This window comes from Cyprinodon tularosa, unplaced genomic scaffold, assembly GCF_016077235.1.
Source record: "Cyprinodon tularosa strain WSP-4 unplaced genomic scaffold, ASM1607723v1 ctg144, whole genome shotgun sequence".
Classification (NCBI taxonomy): Eukaryota; Metazoa; Chordata; class Actinopteri; order Cyprinodontiformes; family Cyprinodontidae; genus Cyprinodon; species Cyprinodon tularosa.
Window position 1 is genome coordinate 1,062,195 of NW_024038265.1, and position 16,425 is coordinate 1,078,619.

At 37.7% G+C, this 16,425-nt stretch overlaps 1 protein-coding gene across 7 annotated transcripts in view; it reads left to right on the plus strand.

The window, feature by feature from the left end:
- The window catches only part of dclk1a (doublecortin-like kinase 1a), a 91,117-nt gene that overhangs the window by 68,761 nt on the left and 5,931 nt on the right, over positions 1 to 16,425 (plus strand). For 4 of the 7 annotated variants that reach the window (XM_038278790.1, XM_038278791.1, XM_038278792.1 and 1 more), the window contains exons 6-10: positions 3,771 to 3,865; positions 12,679 to 12,760; positions 13,317 to 13,489; positions 13,690 to 13,809; positions 16,234 to 16,380. In XM_038278790.1, the coding sequence (XP_038134718.1) occupies positions 3,771 to 3,865; positions 12,679 to 12,760; positions 13,317 to 13,489; positions 13,690 to 13,809; positions 16,234 to 16,380 (617 nt within the window). Of the gene's footprint in view, positions 1 to 459; positions 631 to 3,770; positions 3,866 to 3,980; positions 4,667 to 12,678; positions 12,761 to 13,316; positions 13,490 to 13,689; positions 13,810 to 16,233; positions 16,381 to 16,425 lie in introns of those variants that run through there. The other 3 variants (XM_038278794.1, XM_038278796.1, XM_038278795.1) reach the window with 3 other exon arrangements.

Here is a 16,425-nt window from a genome sequence, read left to right on the forward strand (position 1 = left end):
AACTCATTGCTATAAAACGCTTATTGATATATTTAACCTTTTAAGGGTCAATGGAAAAGGCTAAAAACAGTTACCCTTTTAAACTATTTTTCTAGTCATGATTGGCTTTGTTGCTTTTAAGTATTTCAAATCAGATGTATTGATTAGGAGGGTGCTACTTTGGGAGGGTTTTCGGGTCATAAATATAAAATGTATTTCTAAAAAAATAAATAAATAAAAAGAGAGAGCCTTAAGAACACTTTGTTCTGGACCACCATAGTCTCCATTTATTGCCTTAAGACCAGTCATTTTAATCGGCTTCTGTTGCTTTTTTGTGCTAAATAGAAACCATAAGTCTACTGGCAACAATATAAGCCGAGCGAAAAAAGAAATGCATTTTTTTTTTCTTTCGCCCTCTCTCTCTCTTATCGCTGCTCTCCATCTCTCGCTCCGCTCCCTGAGCGCGTCAGAGTTTGCGCAAGCAGCCTCTCCGCCTCTCGGTGCGTACAGGGCAGCTCTGTCTCCCATTCACACCACTTTACTACCAAACGCACTCTCTGACGGATCGCGTTCAAAAAGAAGGTGCTTCTTCTCTCCTTTTTCGCCGCTTTGGATTATCACTGTGCTTTTTCACCATGCTGGAAGTAGAAGGTAGGAGGCACAGTTTGCGTTTTTGTTGCCATTTAAAGCCAAAACGCAAAATCCGGATGATGCTTTTTTTTAATATAAATGTTCCCGATCACCACTGTAGATGTTTGACCTTGAAGAACAGCTTAGTCGAATGTATATGCATGTTTCTATGTATGACATAAATAAATGACATTAATACTTTAATATCATTTGTAATCGAGGGGAGGGTTTTAGTGCGTGCGTAACGCTGATGCTGAATTTCATCAATGGAGAATGCAAGGGACGCTTCTAAATACTTATTCATCAACTAAACTTATCCCCACAGTTTTTTTAATATATATTTTTGTTTGTATTTAGATCTTTAGGTCGGCTGGATCGTTTTACTTCCTATAATCTTGAATAATTCAGAAAGTTCTCTGATCTCAGCAGGAGACAGAGGTTTTGCGCCTGCATCTAGATTCTGAAGAAGCATCCTGTTAGTCTCCATGCTAAGGCGCAGGGATGCAAGAGGGATGCAGGGATGCAAGAGAAAGACGGCTTAAAGGAAAAAAGCTTACATTGGAAAAAAAAAAATCAAAATCTGGATAAGTCATTTTTTCTTAAAATAAGTGCATTTGTTCTTGGATTGAGGAGGTAAAAGAGACATTTTGCCAATGGAAGAAGACAATTGACATTTAAAACACAATTGCATTACTTCAAGTGCATGTTATCTAATTGTCTTATTTTAAAAGTAAAAATACTCATTCCATTAGCAAATCTCATTTACCAACTCAGATTTAGGGTAAATACACTTAATTTAAGACATTTTTACTTATTTCTAGATCGTTTTTTCCAGTGTATGAACTGCCACTGCTGCAACAAGGGGATTGACTGAAGATATATGCTGTCTACAAAGGGAAATATAGAAATGGAAGAAAAATAAAGATTGGAGGAAAAGCTTTAAAGAGGCAGAGATTTGTAAATCCACCTTTTTTTTTATTATTCCTTAATATTTCTATTTACAAGTTTTTAAGAAACAAATACATTTCCTTCCATACCTAAAGTAGGTTCTGCAAAAAAAAAAAAAAATGTATCTAAATTGCTGCAAAAACCAGTTTTGGTAAAAAATAATTGTGTAAAGAGACAATCAGCTAAGGAGATGAGATATCTGATTCTTATACCTTTGTTTTCAGAAATAGAGAAATGATTTGGAAAACTCTTAAACTAATTAGTGTATAATATATGAGTCCAAGTTTGACCAGGCAATACAATCAGATGTGCTTTTGCATTTATGGTGCTTTGAGAGATCATCACCTCTTCTCCAATGTTTCTCTAACTTGAAACTGTTCAGCATTTAACAAAAAGTTATTAGAATGCTGTTTTTAAGTAATCTCTCATAAAGTTGTTTTTTTTATTTTTTTACTGAAACTGTGCTTCAAAGAAAGGCCATGTATGAAAATTAAAAGGAAAAGTCCAATGAGGATAAGATAAAGATTTTTTATTTTTAATCCCAATTAACAATACTGACCTCGGTTTTAAAGTTTCTTTGTTCCCAATAATATTGTAAGTCACTGTAAGTATTTTGAACAGATGATAATTAAATACGGTCAAAAGTCCTGAAAAACAAACAAAGAAAAGGATACCATTAAACAGCATCAGGCCGAACTTAAAGAAAATCCACCCCCGCTATGCATGTGGTGGATGAAAGACGATGCTTAGTTCTTTAGTTTGGTGTTGAAGCATCCATTATGAATCAACTAGCAACATTACTTGGAATGTGATTTAAAGCTTAACTGAAAGATCATTTTTCCTCTTCCAGTGCTCCGGTTGCCTACTGAAACAAGTTTGCCCTTGAGAGAGAGCCAGGTTATAAAAATCAATACCATCATTGTAGTTACACTTTTTCTCGAGGTTACAGTTTTTCTCTTGTGAAAAAAAAAACTGTCCTTTTCTGGTTCTTTGTTTTTTTTAAGTTTTACCAAATTGCAGTTTTTCTTTAAAGAATTGTATTTAAGTTTGATTACTCTGAGTATTTCAGCTTGTCTGTTTTTGTCAAACGAATCCTCAAATTAGTGGTAATGAAAATCCCAACAATTTCCTAATATATGTGTAGAGAATTTGATATTCACTGTTTTCAAATCTAAAATGTGTCAAACTTTAACCTGATTATGGAGTATCTTTAAAATACATTTTGTAGATTGTGAAATGTGTATTCTGTTTGTAAAGCTACATAAATTGAGGGGGAGTGGCTGCCTCCTCCTGAGGTTCTGAGTTCAAGCCCAACTCCCACAGACTGCCACTCTGGGCCCCTGAGCGTAACCCTTAACCCCACACTGCTCCCTGGGCGCCCCACAATAGCAGCCCACTGCTTAACAAGGGGATGAGTAAAATGAAGAGGTACATTTCTCCAATGTAAGATCAATAAAGTTCAATGATTATCAATTAAATACAGCAATCTCCTTAAAAACAGAGATAAAAAACTATAGTTATAGGAACTAGTGTTTATTGGCTCATTATTAGATTTGTTTAGTATTCTCACATTTCTGTTTGTGTAGAGTCTCATAGAACATGAATTATAGCCCACCAAATATTTAATTCATGGAGTTCTTCATGCTTATGAGATTTTACGTGATATTATTTGTACTACTAAAGTGGAGCTCTACGAGAGATACTCCTTTTATTTAGTGCTAATAACGATGGCCTTAGGCTTCTTTTGCCTTACTGGCGGATTCAGGTGAAACGTGGATTAATGTGGTTTTCTCGTGCAACGAGATCATGCCGCTGGGTTTTTTTGTACTGTTCTGCAGCTGGAAAAGGAGACCGCTGAGGTCACACGTGCACTGAACTGGCGGTCAAAAATGAGAACAAACGTTGCTTACCTCCAGCTTTTATTTGAAATATTTTGACAAAAAGGTTTGTGTCATGGCTAAAGAAAGATACCCAAATATGAAATTGGCTCGAGAAGTGGAAAAAGGATTTTGGTGTTCCTTTCTATGCTCCCTTACTCCTCCTCCTCCTACTCTTTCTAATTCATGTGTATGATTGTGCTGAGGGTGGAAGCGTTGGCAGCTTAGTGTCCTGAAAAAGCACCAGTCCAGTTATAAATGCCTTTTTTTCCCCCAGTCTTTCCCTTCTCATCTCCAGTCTGTTCCACTTTTCTCTCGTTTTTTCTCCCCCACCAGTGAACGGGACGCCGGCCAGTCAGCTGTCCACTCCACATTCGGGAAAGTCTCCCAGCCCCTCCCCGACCAGCCCGGGCAGCCTCAGCCGACGCCGGGTAAGACTCAGTTACACAGGGACACACACCCACACACATAACCTTTTCCACACACAATCAGCCCGTAGAGCGTAGAGACTTTTAAGTCTGTAACACACTCCTTCTATGTTCTCAGGAAAAGGACAAAGCTGTGGCTGAGAATAGGCCAACTACATCTTAGAGTCACTTGAAAAGGAAGAAACCAGCACATCCCAACACCTTTAGCATCTAAGATCAGGGTGGGGAGTAGAGCTTTGATCTCATCCAGTGCTGCTTTGGGAAGCTCTGAAGGCTTACGTTTGGACATATGTTAATAGCTGAAAAAACTCATCCAATGCATTTGCACATATGCTGAGGCATTGCTCTTTGTTCCTCATGCTGAATGCTATGCAAGTGTTAGTGCTGCTTCTCATGGCGCCAACACTCGCTTTTAGTTATCTATGGATTTATGAGTCAGCATTTTGTACAGTATTTTGTATATATATACCTGTGCAAATGGTTTAGAAAGGTTTTTACTAGTTATAGTTTGTACAAATTTGTTTTATTAATGGGGAAATGAGGTATGATAGCATAGCAACCACAGTGCAACTTTAGGGGTATAATGCAGAGAAAGAACATGCAACTCTATTGGAAACTATTTATTTAAACATACTTCTGATTTGATGGGCTAGATTTTGCAAATTTAAACTTATAATCTGTATGTGCATGTGTTGAATGAATGACTGCTCTGGTCTTACAATGAAGCTCCTATTGTTTTCTTCAATAGCAATCTACAGTTGCTTATTTATTTATTGCACATTTTTCCCCTTTATTTTTGCTTAACACGTCACAATTTAATACAGCTTTTAGGACTATGAATAAATAGAACAAGAAGCGAGGATAGAGTGGCTGTGGGCCTAAAAGTTATTTTATAACATTTTTCAAAAAGTTCCAGATGAATTAAGTATCTGTGTTTGTTGCTCTGTCAAGAGATCTGATGATATATAAGAAATATGTTTCATCATAGCATATTGGTCATACTGCAAAGGCTTGCTTTATCTCCAAGGCATTTATTCTTAACAACATTTATATTAACAGTTTTTTTATTTTTTATTTTTAAGCCATCATAGACAGAGACAAGTGGGTCAGCAGTGTATTCTCCAGCCTACAAACTGGCGATAATCTTCAGGTTTCTTAGCTGCGTAGTTAATAGAAAGAAGAAGCAAAGACTAAGTAATTTTTTCCCATTAATTTGACACTTTCTTATTCTAGACTCCTAAATTATCCTAAAGTTGAATCACATAAGGAGTCATTCATCCTACTTTATTTTCTTGTTGTGTGAATTTCATTTGTCTTTTTCTGCGATGTGTTCAGGGCCCTCTTCAGAATAGGAGATTTTTCAGTCACTACTGGAACCAATATCTGGTCTGCAAGTCAGTGATTTTTTAGTAAAAAGGACATTTTTTTCTCAACACAACTAAAATAATTTGCTGTTGAATATTAATAATTTTTTCGAAGATATATACTCTATGTATTTAGCTTTGATTCTGCCTTTTTACTCTGAATGTTACATCTTTGTTCTGCTGTTTTTTTAAAAACACTGACAATAAAATAAGAGGATTGTAGCTGGCTAATGAGGGAGGTTACCTGCTCGGCTTGTAGCTTGCCAGCTGCAGCTAATGGTACAAAAACGTTCTTCCTGTAATGGGAGCAGTAAGTGGTCCTCCATGCCCTGACACAAACTGACGAATATTATTCTATTTTCATTTAATAAACCAAGGTATCATAATTAACTGGATCACCTTGACATCTTAAAATGCTTTTAAAAACAAAGTAAAAAAAAAAATCCTAATTGTAGTTGTTTTACTTAATTAATTAGGCATAAGAGCGTATTAATTAATAATACAATAAACAATAAACGACGGGAGCTCCTATTTTAGACAACTGCAGACTCTTTTGTTTCCTATCAGCTAATTCATTTCAAATTGCAGTAAGTATGTTGTGAGAGCATTCCAGTTGTCACAGAACCATTTTTCATGTTTTCAGAGATTTTAGGATGTAGATTTTAAGTGTTTTTCAGACAGATATTTTACAAGGAACTCCAGGTTTTTAAAGGATCTTTTCTTAACTGTAAACAGTACAAAATATTGTTTAAGTCACAAGCCAAGAGCCTAATTCGTATAGAGAGATTATTCTACACTTCCTATTGCTTTATAATGAGACAAGAAGGAGGAGCCTTTTTCAGCCCATTATTTCCCCTCTCCACTCTGCAGCTTCACACTCCTCAGGAATATTGTTATAATTCTCTTCCATATGTCTTACTTTATTGAGCACCCTGGTAGATCTGCCTTCTCTCCCCTGTAACAGTTCCAGTTGCAGCCATTTTAGGCACCTTTCCTGGACTCATTTGAAAGGGTGATACTCTATTCAATCATTTCACCTAAGGGATTTATCCACAGGAACAATTAATTATTTGAATTTCACAATATTTACAGTTAATTCACAAACGACACAGAAGTAGCAGATTTCTGGAACATGTCCACAATTGTCTGGGTAAACTTCCCAGGGCAGTTTCTGTATCTCGCTAGAGGTTTTTACAGCCCACTTAATACCAGTATTCACTCCGAAGAGTGTTTCCTTAGCAGTTTTTTTACTTTGTTAAGAGGATGTTGTTCAGTTTCTGCCAAATAGATTAGAAAAGCGGCCAATCCTTGCAGATGAGCAAGCTAGAAAAAAATGATAACCTTATACAAAGACTTCCAGATGCAACCAGTATTTTTTTGTCTTTTTCTTCACATCAGCATTTCACCTATTGGAATCTGTAGACAGAACGAATTAGGTTGCACACACTGCTTTGTTTATTACACCCTATTTTCACCAAGCTGAATAAATGGACACAGTGGCTTTTATCCTTTTAATCATCATGCAAAGAAAAGTGTAGTTACACAGATACATACATATTTAACCTAAAGGAAACTGTGTGCCTGTTCCGACTTCAGAAGATTTTTTCTTTTTTTTCTTTCTTTTTTTTCTGCATTAAAGTGTCATTTATGCTCTGGTGGCAGACAAGCATGATACTCGAGCTGTCTCATTTACACATTCTGTGCACAACCTGACCTATTTTTATAAACAGCCAAAGCTTAAAGGAGTAGTTTGCCTCCACAAAGTCAGCCACCCCATTTGAACGTCTGTACCTCAAAGGCCTCTCTAAGAGTGGTCTACTTTTCGTTCATGTCTACCTTTAAAAGAGCAGGTATGTTGAGCCAGACTACCTCACTGAGATTTGCAAGCCGAGCCGGATGTAGATGAATGTACAAAGCCGGCAAGGTCACAGCTCTGTAAAAAATGCAAAGTGGAGAAATAAATCATCATATAGAAAAAAATGACAGTGACAGATTGGAGGTGCTTAAAACAGAAGGTTCATGTTGCAGAGGCTGTAACTTCCATCCATCCATCCATCCATCCATCCATCCATCCATCCATCCATCCATCCATCCATCCATCCATCCATCCATCCATCCATCCATCCATCCTTGTGTTGTCATGGGGTGAAAGGCTATCTATTGTGGAGTTAGATGTTATTTTCCATTGAGTTGCATGCTCCATCTCTCCTCCTTTTATTGATTTTTTTTGTGTTGGGTGAATTATCATATATTTATTTGTTTGCTTGTGCAAGAGCAACATAAATTAAAATGAAGATTAAAAGGTCCATAAAACATTGTTACATTTTCTCATTAATTAAAATGTATGTGCTTTTTAAAAAAAAAATCTTTTTGTTTTATTATATTTCCTGTCTCCTTCTGTGTCATTGTCATTGAAAGCATGCTTTTTCTTAATGGGACTGGCAGCACTACCTTAGATTACTCCAGTAGTTTTTGATTGTTTTTTTAGGATTTTCTTTTTTTTTTTACATTTCATTGTAAAAGTATTTACTAAAATGAATCATTTACATTTAATTCAGTGAATCTAACAATGACTCATTTGCAAAAATATTCAGAATATTTGCATACTTTGGGGATAAAATACATTCATGATGTAATGTTTGTCTTGTGAGGCTGCCAGCTCTTCTTGATTCATTTCTTCTTGTCTTTTGTTGTTGCTTTTTCTTTTTTTTTCTGAATGTGTTCATTTTCATTTGTTAATTGTCATTAAATATGTTGTGTCATTTTCATTCTGTGGTGTTTCTTCATGCTCTCCTTATGTTTGTTACTTTTATTGATGATCACATTTAAGTTTTTATAAAATGCCCCACAGAGCTAAATAGCTCTGGTAGCAGGTTGCAGCCTTGGAGCAGTTTTAATATAGACTGTTTATACTTTATCTCCTGATGTATTCATTTTTGTGTTTAAAGGGAAAAAAAATAACTACAGCCTACCATATTTTGTTTTAGCCTCCCTTCTAAAATAATGTAAAAACCCAGAGCAAGTCTACCTTTAGATGCACTTTCATAAATCTTAACACTAACAGTAAACAGCCTCAACTGTTTTATTTTATTGTTTGTTTTTTTAGTTGGAGAAAAAAATCAGTGTTTAGAAATAATAAGATTTTTATAGAAAAGCATTGATGCCACAGGCCCCTATATAGCAGTTCATTTAACATTCATATTAGCTGTATGAATTGTTAGAAAGGTATAAGAGACAATTACCTTTCTTGGGTCTAAGTGGAGCTGGTTTTGTTTCCTTGATTTAGAAAGTTGAAATAGAAAAAAAAAATAAAGGCACAATATCATTTACTTTGTCTATTATTTCATTTTATGAGATGCATGCAATGAGGATTAAACTTCAAAACCGTGTTAAGAATCCTTCATGGAGCCTGAGTTGCAGAGCAGAAAAAAGCAAAGATCTGTCTAGACAAGTCCGGTAATCTAATCTCCTGTTTGCTTCTTAAACCCAGAGAGTCATGCAAGGACAAAACAAACTTCTCACTTTCCATTAAATCATATTAAATTCCTCCAACAAAAACAAACAGCCTTAAATCCCTCGTCTAATATTATGGTCTGGCACTGGAGGTGACAACAGAGGTGGTGGGGGGGTAAAAAGAGCCTCGATTCTCTGGAGCCGGAGACACAGAACGCAGGATGGCTTGGGGATGTGTCTCCTAATCAGATTCAGACAGCAGCATTGAGGACAAAGCTTGAGACATCCTGAAGTTGGTTATGTAAATGCTTGCTGCATTTTTAATCTTCAGCTCTACAGCTGGCAGCCTTTCTTTACCACTACAGAGCAGATCATTATTTCTGCCTCAACACATCTGCTTCTGTGATTATGCTTTTCATTTATAGCCAGCCTCTCCTAATTCCCTCTAATCCGCTGACCAGTTTTCAGCTGCTGCACATTTGAAGAGCGGTATCTCCAAAAAATGATGTGAGAGGTTTTTCCAAGTGTGTTTTTTAGCATCATGACTCAGTTCAAATAAGAGTGGGATATCAAGAGCCAGGAATAACAAAATGAGCCAGCAGGGAGAACGCTGGGTTTTATGATATAATCATGATTAATATCCCTTAGAACAAACTCCTCATGCTTTCTCTCTCACTCTGTCTGTCGCTCCATCTGTCTCACCAGCGTCCTCACAGAAAAGACGGGCTACATTTTCATCGAGGGTTGAGCTCGCCTCCCAGCTCACAGACAGGAAATGGCCATATATAGGCTTTCTGTCTCCTCACTGGAAGTTTCATAAGCTGCTGTTCTCCTCTCTCTGTGAGCAGTCTCCATGGCAACAGTATTTTGTTTCCCTCTGTGGCAGGAAGCAAGAGAGAGTCAGAGATAGGAATTTCAAATGAGACGGTGAGCATAGATGTACGATTAGGTCAAAACAACAAAAGTGGACCCATGGAGGAGGAAAAAGAGCAGAAAGAGGAGATGAATATCACCGCAGGGTCGTCGGGTATTAAGTGGATTTTCTTGTTCCGGGAATGAGAGCCCGACCAAACACAAGCATTACATAAATCCAACTTTAGTCTGACTCACAGCTACATTCAGATATGGGCTTTTCAGGTCACAGCAGCAGAGATGAGTAAATGCATTGACAGTAACTCAGGCAAGAATCAGGGCAAATTGCTTCTGTAAATACATTTTAGTTGAAATTTGTTACAGTTTAGTAAAATAGTCACACCATCTCACAATCGTGACTGAAGATTCTCAATGAATATATCGTTATCAAATAGATAGATTCTTTATTAAAAAGAGAGCATCTAATATAATATATTTTAATTTGTTTCATGTCCAGTTCAGTGGATGGCAGCTCTTTTGGCTTAAGTTCTCATCCCAAAAGAGTCATGTAGAAGCTGAGGTACAACCAAAAAGCAAGAGGTTGCAAAGTACAAAGTATTACATATACACTATATTGCCAAAAGTATTTGCTCACCTGCCTTGACTCACATATGAGCTTAAGTGACATCCCGTTCCTAATCCATAGGGTTCAATATGACGTCGGTCCACCCTTTGCAGCTAGAACAGCTTCAACTCTTCTGGGAAGGCTGTCCACAAGGTTTAGGAGTGTGTTTATGGGAATTTTTGACCATTCTTCCAGAAGCGCATTTGTGAGGTCGCACACTGATGTTGGACGAGAAGGCCTGGCTCTCAGTCTCCGCTCTAATTCATCCCAAAGGTGTTCTATCGGGTTGAGGTCAGGACTCTGTGCAGGCCAGTCAAGTTCATCCACACCAGACTCTGTCATCCATGTCTTTATGGACCTTGCTTTGTGCACTGGTGCACAGTCATGTTGGAAGAGGAAGGGGCCAGCTCCAAACTGTTCCCACAAAGTTGGGAGCATGGAATTGTCCAAAATGTCTTGGTATGCTGAAGCATTCAGAGTTCCTTTCACTGGAACTAAGGGGCCAAGCCCAGCTCCTGAAAAACAACCCCACACCATAATCCCCCCTCCACCAAACTTTACACTTGGCACAATGCAGTCAGACAAGTACCGTTCTCCTGGCAACCGCCAAACCCAGACCCGTCCATCAGATTGCCAGATGGAGAAGCGCGATTCGTCACTCCAGAGAACGCGTCTCCACTGCTCTAGAGTCCAGTGGCGGCGTGCTTTACACCACCGCATCCGACGCTTTGCATTGCACTTGGTGATGTATGGCTTGGATGCAGCTGCTCGACCATGGAAACCCATTCCATGAAGCTCTCTGCGCACTGTTCTTGAGCTAATCTGAAGGCCACATGAAGTTTGGAGGTCTGTAGTGATTGACTCTGCAGAAAGTTGGCGACCTCTTCGCACTATGCGCGTCAGCATCCGCTGACCCCGCTCCGTCAGTTTACGTGGCCTACCACTTCGTGGCTGAGTTGCTGTCGTTCCCAAACACTTCCATTTTCTTATAATACAGCTGACAGTTGACTGTGGAATATTTAGGAGCGAGGAAATTTCACGACTGGATTTGTTGCACAGGTGGCATCCTATCACAGTTCCACGCTGGAATTCACTGAGCTCCTGAGAGCGACCCATTCTTTCACAAATGTTTGTAAAAACAGTCTGCATGCCTAGGTGCTTGAATTTATACACCTGTGGCCATGGAAGTGATTGGAACACCTGATTCCAATAATTTGGATGGGTGAGCAAATACTTTTGGCAATATAGTGTAGCTTTGTTTGAACTCACATCCCATGCTTTCTGAATCAGGTGAATATTTTATGTGGCTAATGAAAGACTTCCTTACATTAATCACACCTTCATTTTGGCAATGATAATTATGCGGTTTTTTTTTCAGTTTTCAAATTTTTTTTTTTAAATACTTTTATAAGCAATCTGAATGGTGCTAATGAACATGTTTAAAATTACTCTTACATTTTGTTCAGTCCACCATTACAAAAATAATGTTGTAGAGCTTATTCTAATCCCCTAATTGTATGAACCAATCAGTATAAATTATTATTTAGATGCTACATTTTTTTTAACATTGTACCCATTAAGACACAAGGTTGTAGATGTTGTAGCTTATTTTTTAACCTAATTTCAAAAGTTTTATTTCATTAACCTAACTTTTTAAAATGTAATTTTAACTGCCAAACTAAACCAAATTCTATTTTTATTTTTTTATATGATATTATTAGTTCTAGCAAAAAATGCCCCCCATTTTTTGATAAGGAATACAAATACTATAGTAAAGGTATAGTATACCTGAGAACTGGAATCACTAAAGTCCAAAAATCTGCAAGACTTGGGAGTGGCAGCTTAGTGGTTAGGGCATAGAGCTTGGAATCCTGAGGGGCCCCACTCCCACAGACTGCTACTCTGGGTCTCTGAGCAAGTCCCTTAACCCCACACTGCTCCCTGGGCGCCCCATGATGGCAGCCCACTGCTCCCCAGGGGGGATGGGTTAAATGCAGAGGTAAATTTCTCCAATGTGAGATCAATAAAGTTAAATTATTATTAAGATTGACCTGGTTTTAAGAAATTGGCAACCAAATGTTAAGTACCAAGGAGAAAAAAGTCAAAACAGCACATTTTTATTTATTCCAACTAGACCTTTACTCCATAGTTTTGCCACTTTTATTAAAGAATGTTACATGATGGAGGGAATACTAGAGTTTTAATGTTCAATAAAAGCAGATTCTTAATTTTATTTAAAGGCAAACTCAACCAGGTAAGTCGTTGGACAGGTTTATTGCTCTGGCTTTTTTTTTTTTTAATGAGGTTTGGCTCTTTTTATAAAAACATTGCCGATCCATTCCAAGAGGCACATGTGCAATCAGCAGATTTTACAAAGGAAAAAAAAAAAACGTATTCATTGGAAGTTAGTAGTTTGATGTACTGTTTCTTTTTATTCTGAGTGTGTGAAATTAGATGTAGATCGTATGACAGAACAGAATAATGACGTTCCTGTGTTCTGCTTTCTCTCACCCTCTTTGCAGGGATCACAGGGTTCTTCCACCTCTCTGTCTTCCACTCAGGTTTCTAGCCCAGCGGAAGACATCAATGGCGTCATTCCTGAAGGTGAGGAACATCTATGTTGCAAAGTCAGTTTAATCTATTATTTAATAAGGGAAGGCCTGACACTTCCAAATGTCAAGCATATGAGCAGCCTTTATAACCTTTGATAACTGTTTCTGCAACTTCTTTATGGTTCTCCGGTTTGTACTTTTTGCTCTTAACAGTTTTTTATACTACGTTGTCCTCTTTTTTTTTCTATGTCTTACTGCAAAACACTGATGCTTTAGATTATTATGTAAAAAAAAAATGGTCAGCTATGAGCTGCAATATTTGAGCTGGAGAAAGTTGTAATATTTGTTAAATCTGTATACTTGTTAAATCTTGTTAAAGCTTCACATGTGATTTTAGTCAAAGAGAGCCCTTTAGACCACTTTAATAATGTTTTAACAAATACAGTTAATATTTAGCTAATTACCCATATTATATATTTATATTTTGATTAACAAGTCAGTCTCACATAAATAGTAATACGTTTGATGCTCAGAAATAAAGAAATAAAGTTATGCTCATTTTAAGGTCTATAAACTAATGGAAACCTTTTTAAATCTGTTTTCTGCAGCTGAGATTCTCCAGGATGAAGTTCCTGCTGTACCGCCCTACATATCTGACCGCTACAGGGTGGGGCGGATGCTGGGCGACGGGAACTTTGCGGTTGTTCGGGAATGTGTGGAGCTCTCTACAGGACGGGAGTACGCTCTTAAGATCATCAACAAGGGGAAATGCAGAGGCAAGGTGAGCAAATGCCTGCAGAAGGAGACTCCCAAAGCAACTTTTACATTTCAAACTATGATAGTCAAGCAGAGAGACTATAATAGAATATGCTGGATTATGATTTCTATTGTTGAGGTGCTTGGATGATAGAAAAGAAGTTTGCAGACATAGCATCTTGCAATTAGTTTCAAATGTTTCGATGTTCTCCTGTTGTTTTCTAGGAACACATGATTCAGAACGAGGTGGCCATCCTCCGCAGGGTCAAGCACCCCAACATCGTTTTACTCATTGAGGAGGTGGACACATATAATGAGCTTTACCTTGTTATGGAACTGGTCAAGGTATGTTTACGTCATATTATGTTTGTCTTAAAGAGCCTTGTAAAGGTTCCAAAATGTAAAAGTGTCATTAGACGTTTTCATATTTTGATACATTCATTTCCTAAACCTCTGAGGAATTAAGTCAATACTTTGGTGTTTAAGCAGAAGAAAATACTTCATTTTAAATGTTTATTTCCTATTGGATATCTGAAAAGTGTGGCATGCATTTGCACTGTTTTCAGTTCAGTCTCTACCAGCTTTACACATCTAGAAGTTGAATTTTTCTGATTCTCCTTTACAGTATAAAATAGCCCTACTTGAGTCAGATTTGATGAAGAGCTTCTGTGAACATTATATATTTTTTTCTATTCACACATATTCTGAATTGGATAAAAATTGACTGGACCATTTGATTGTTGCTCTGGCTGTTTGTTTTCCATCTAAAAGGTGAAGTTTCACCCTGGTCTTAGATATAGTTCAACCTCTTACAGGTCTTCATAGAAGTGTGGCTTTATTTCAATATTGACTTTCTTTTTATCACACTTTCAAAATTCCAAAAATGAACAATTTATAGCTGTTTAGTCAATGGATTTCCCCACCTGAGCTGATGACCTCTGCAAGTCCTCCAGGGTTACAATGGGGATCTAGGCTCCTTCTTTTATCAAAGCAATCTGTGATCTTGGCAGATTTTCACTTATGCCATTATCAGTACTCCTGAAAAGTTTAACGTTTGGGATACTGTTTTATACCATAGCTCTACTTTAAACATCTTAACTTAATCCCTTCCCTAGCTACTGTGTTCATAGGTCTTTATTATACTGTTTTCTCCCAAAGGATTTTTATTAAACCTATTCTAAGATTAACTTTTAAACAGAAGGATAACTTTTACTAATTAGATGGTACTGGATTTTGGGCTGTGCCATGTTAAAAGAAGAAATAAAACAGTTAAAGACTAACAAGATTTTGAGGGTAAAGTTATTTTTATAAGGCAGCCATGTTGAGTTTGGGTGTATATTCTGTTACACTTAATGTAGATCAATATCTCCAGTTAGGTTGCAGAGATGACGACAGAGACAAAAGCGTAGCAATCCAGCGGAGCGAATGACGAAGTCGCGCAGCATGAGATGGGGAGAATTGCTTCTTGGCTGCAGGCACTCTTTTCCTCGCATTCTTCATTCTCTCTCTTGCTCTCTGAGTCGAGAAATGTTTGTGCATAATTCAGGAGCCAGGAATGGGATCCATCTGTTCCGTGGAGTACTACAGAATATAGATGTGAGCCAGCCTGTGGGAGAAATGTGCGTACGTGTTACCACGTCCAAAAGTGGGACGAGAGTGGAGAGGAGGCTTTTGATGAATGAGGTGGAACATAACTTCTGCCATGATGACCGACGCTGAGTGAGCCATGGAGATAAAATGAGATGATAGTGTTTACGTATATCCTAAGGAGTCTTCTGTTTGCATCCGCTTTGGGTTAGTAACTTTAATTTGGATTAAGGGGGAAAGTCAGATAAAGATTTGAAGCATTCGAAGAACAAAAATAACATAAATTTGTATTAGATATCCATAAAAGCCCTGAAGATTGAGACGAAATAAGTTATCACGTTCATAACTTAACTGGCTTTAGATGTTCATAACTTCAGCCAGAGAACGTTGTCTTCAGTGGGTGCAAAATAGGTCTCTAAAACTGATCATGGCTTCCTTTAAATTTCTCTGATTAAATAACAAAGAAAGCTGTAAAAAATTAAGTTTGGATTTTGTCACAACCTCTACAAGGTAAAGGATGAACATAAGTAAGAATGTGGAGGACAGCCGACCCCCCACATGACCCTAAATTTACTATCATCACAGTAAGACATGATGTGGGAATATTTTACTTTAGCAAAAACCAGAACACTGGAGTTTTTCTTGATGAGCCAAAGATAAAAACGCAGGTTAATCCTGGGGAGAAAATCTGTTCAAGACTGCAAAATACACCCTAAACATACAACCAGAGCTGCACAGGAAGGCACACCACACTTTTCAGATTTTGACCATAAAAATATTTATCATATTTCTACTGTTATGTTAAAGGCTATGATTACCTTTGCAAGGTATTGCCTGCTACAGCCTGCTACAGCTTTCATTAAACAATTCTCTCTGACCTGACAGTGTTTCATGCATTTTCCTTATGTTACTTTATCTCAAATAAAAAAAAACTCTGCCCTGTTTGAGTCCTCTATTTTATTTAGTTCACTTAGCAAGACAGAAAGACTCACTCAAAATGGAAACATTAAACAAGAGAGAAAAGAGGGCACACACCCCATCTCCAGTTACTATTTTGCTACAGAAAATACGAGCAAAAAGTTGGATCTGAATCATTGGACTTCTGTTCAAGTCTGTAAATGCCAGAGAATTTCCCACAACAGTATGGTCCCAGTCCTAATAGCTCACATGACTCCTCTGCAGGGGGGAGATCTGTTCGACGCCATCACCTCTGCCAACAGATACACAGAGAGAGATGCCAGTGGGATGCTCTACAATCTGGCCAATGCCATCAAATACCTCCACAGCCTCAACATTGTGCACAGAGACATCAAACCAGAAAACCTGCTGGTGAGTGAAAACATCGCAGTGCCCTGTATTTTCTCTTCGCCCTTG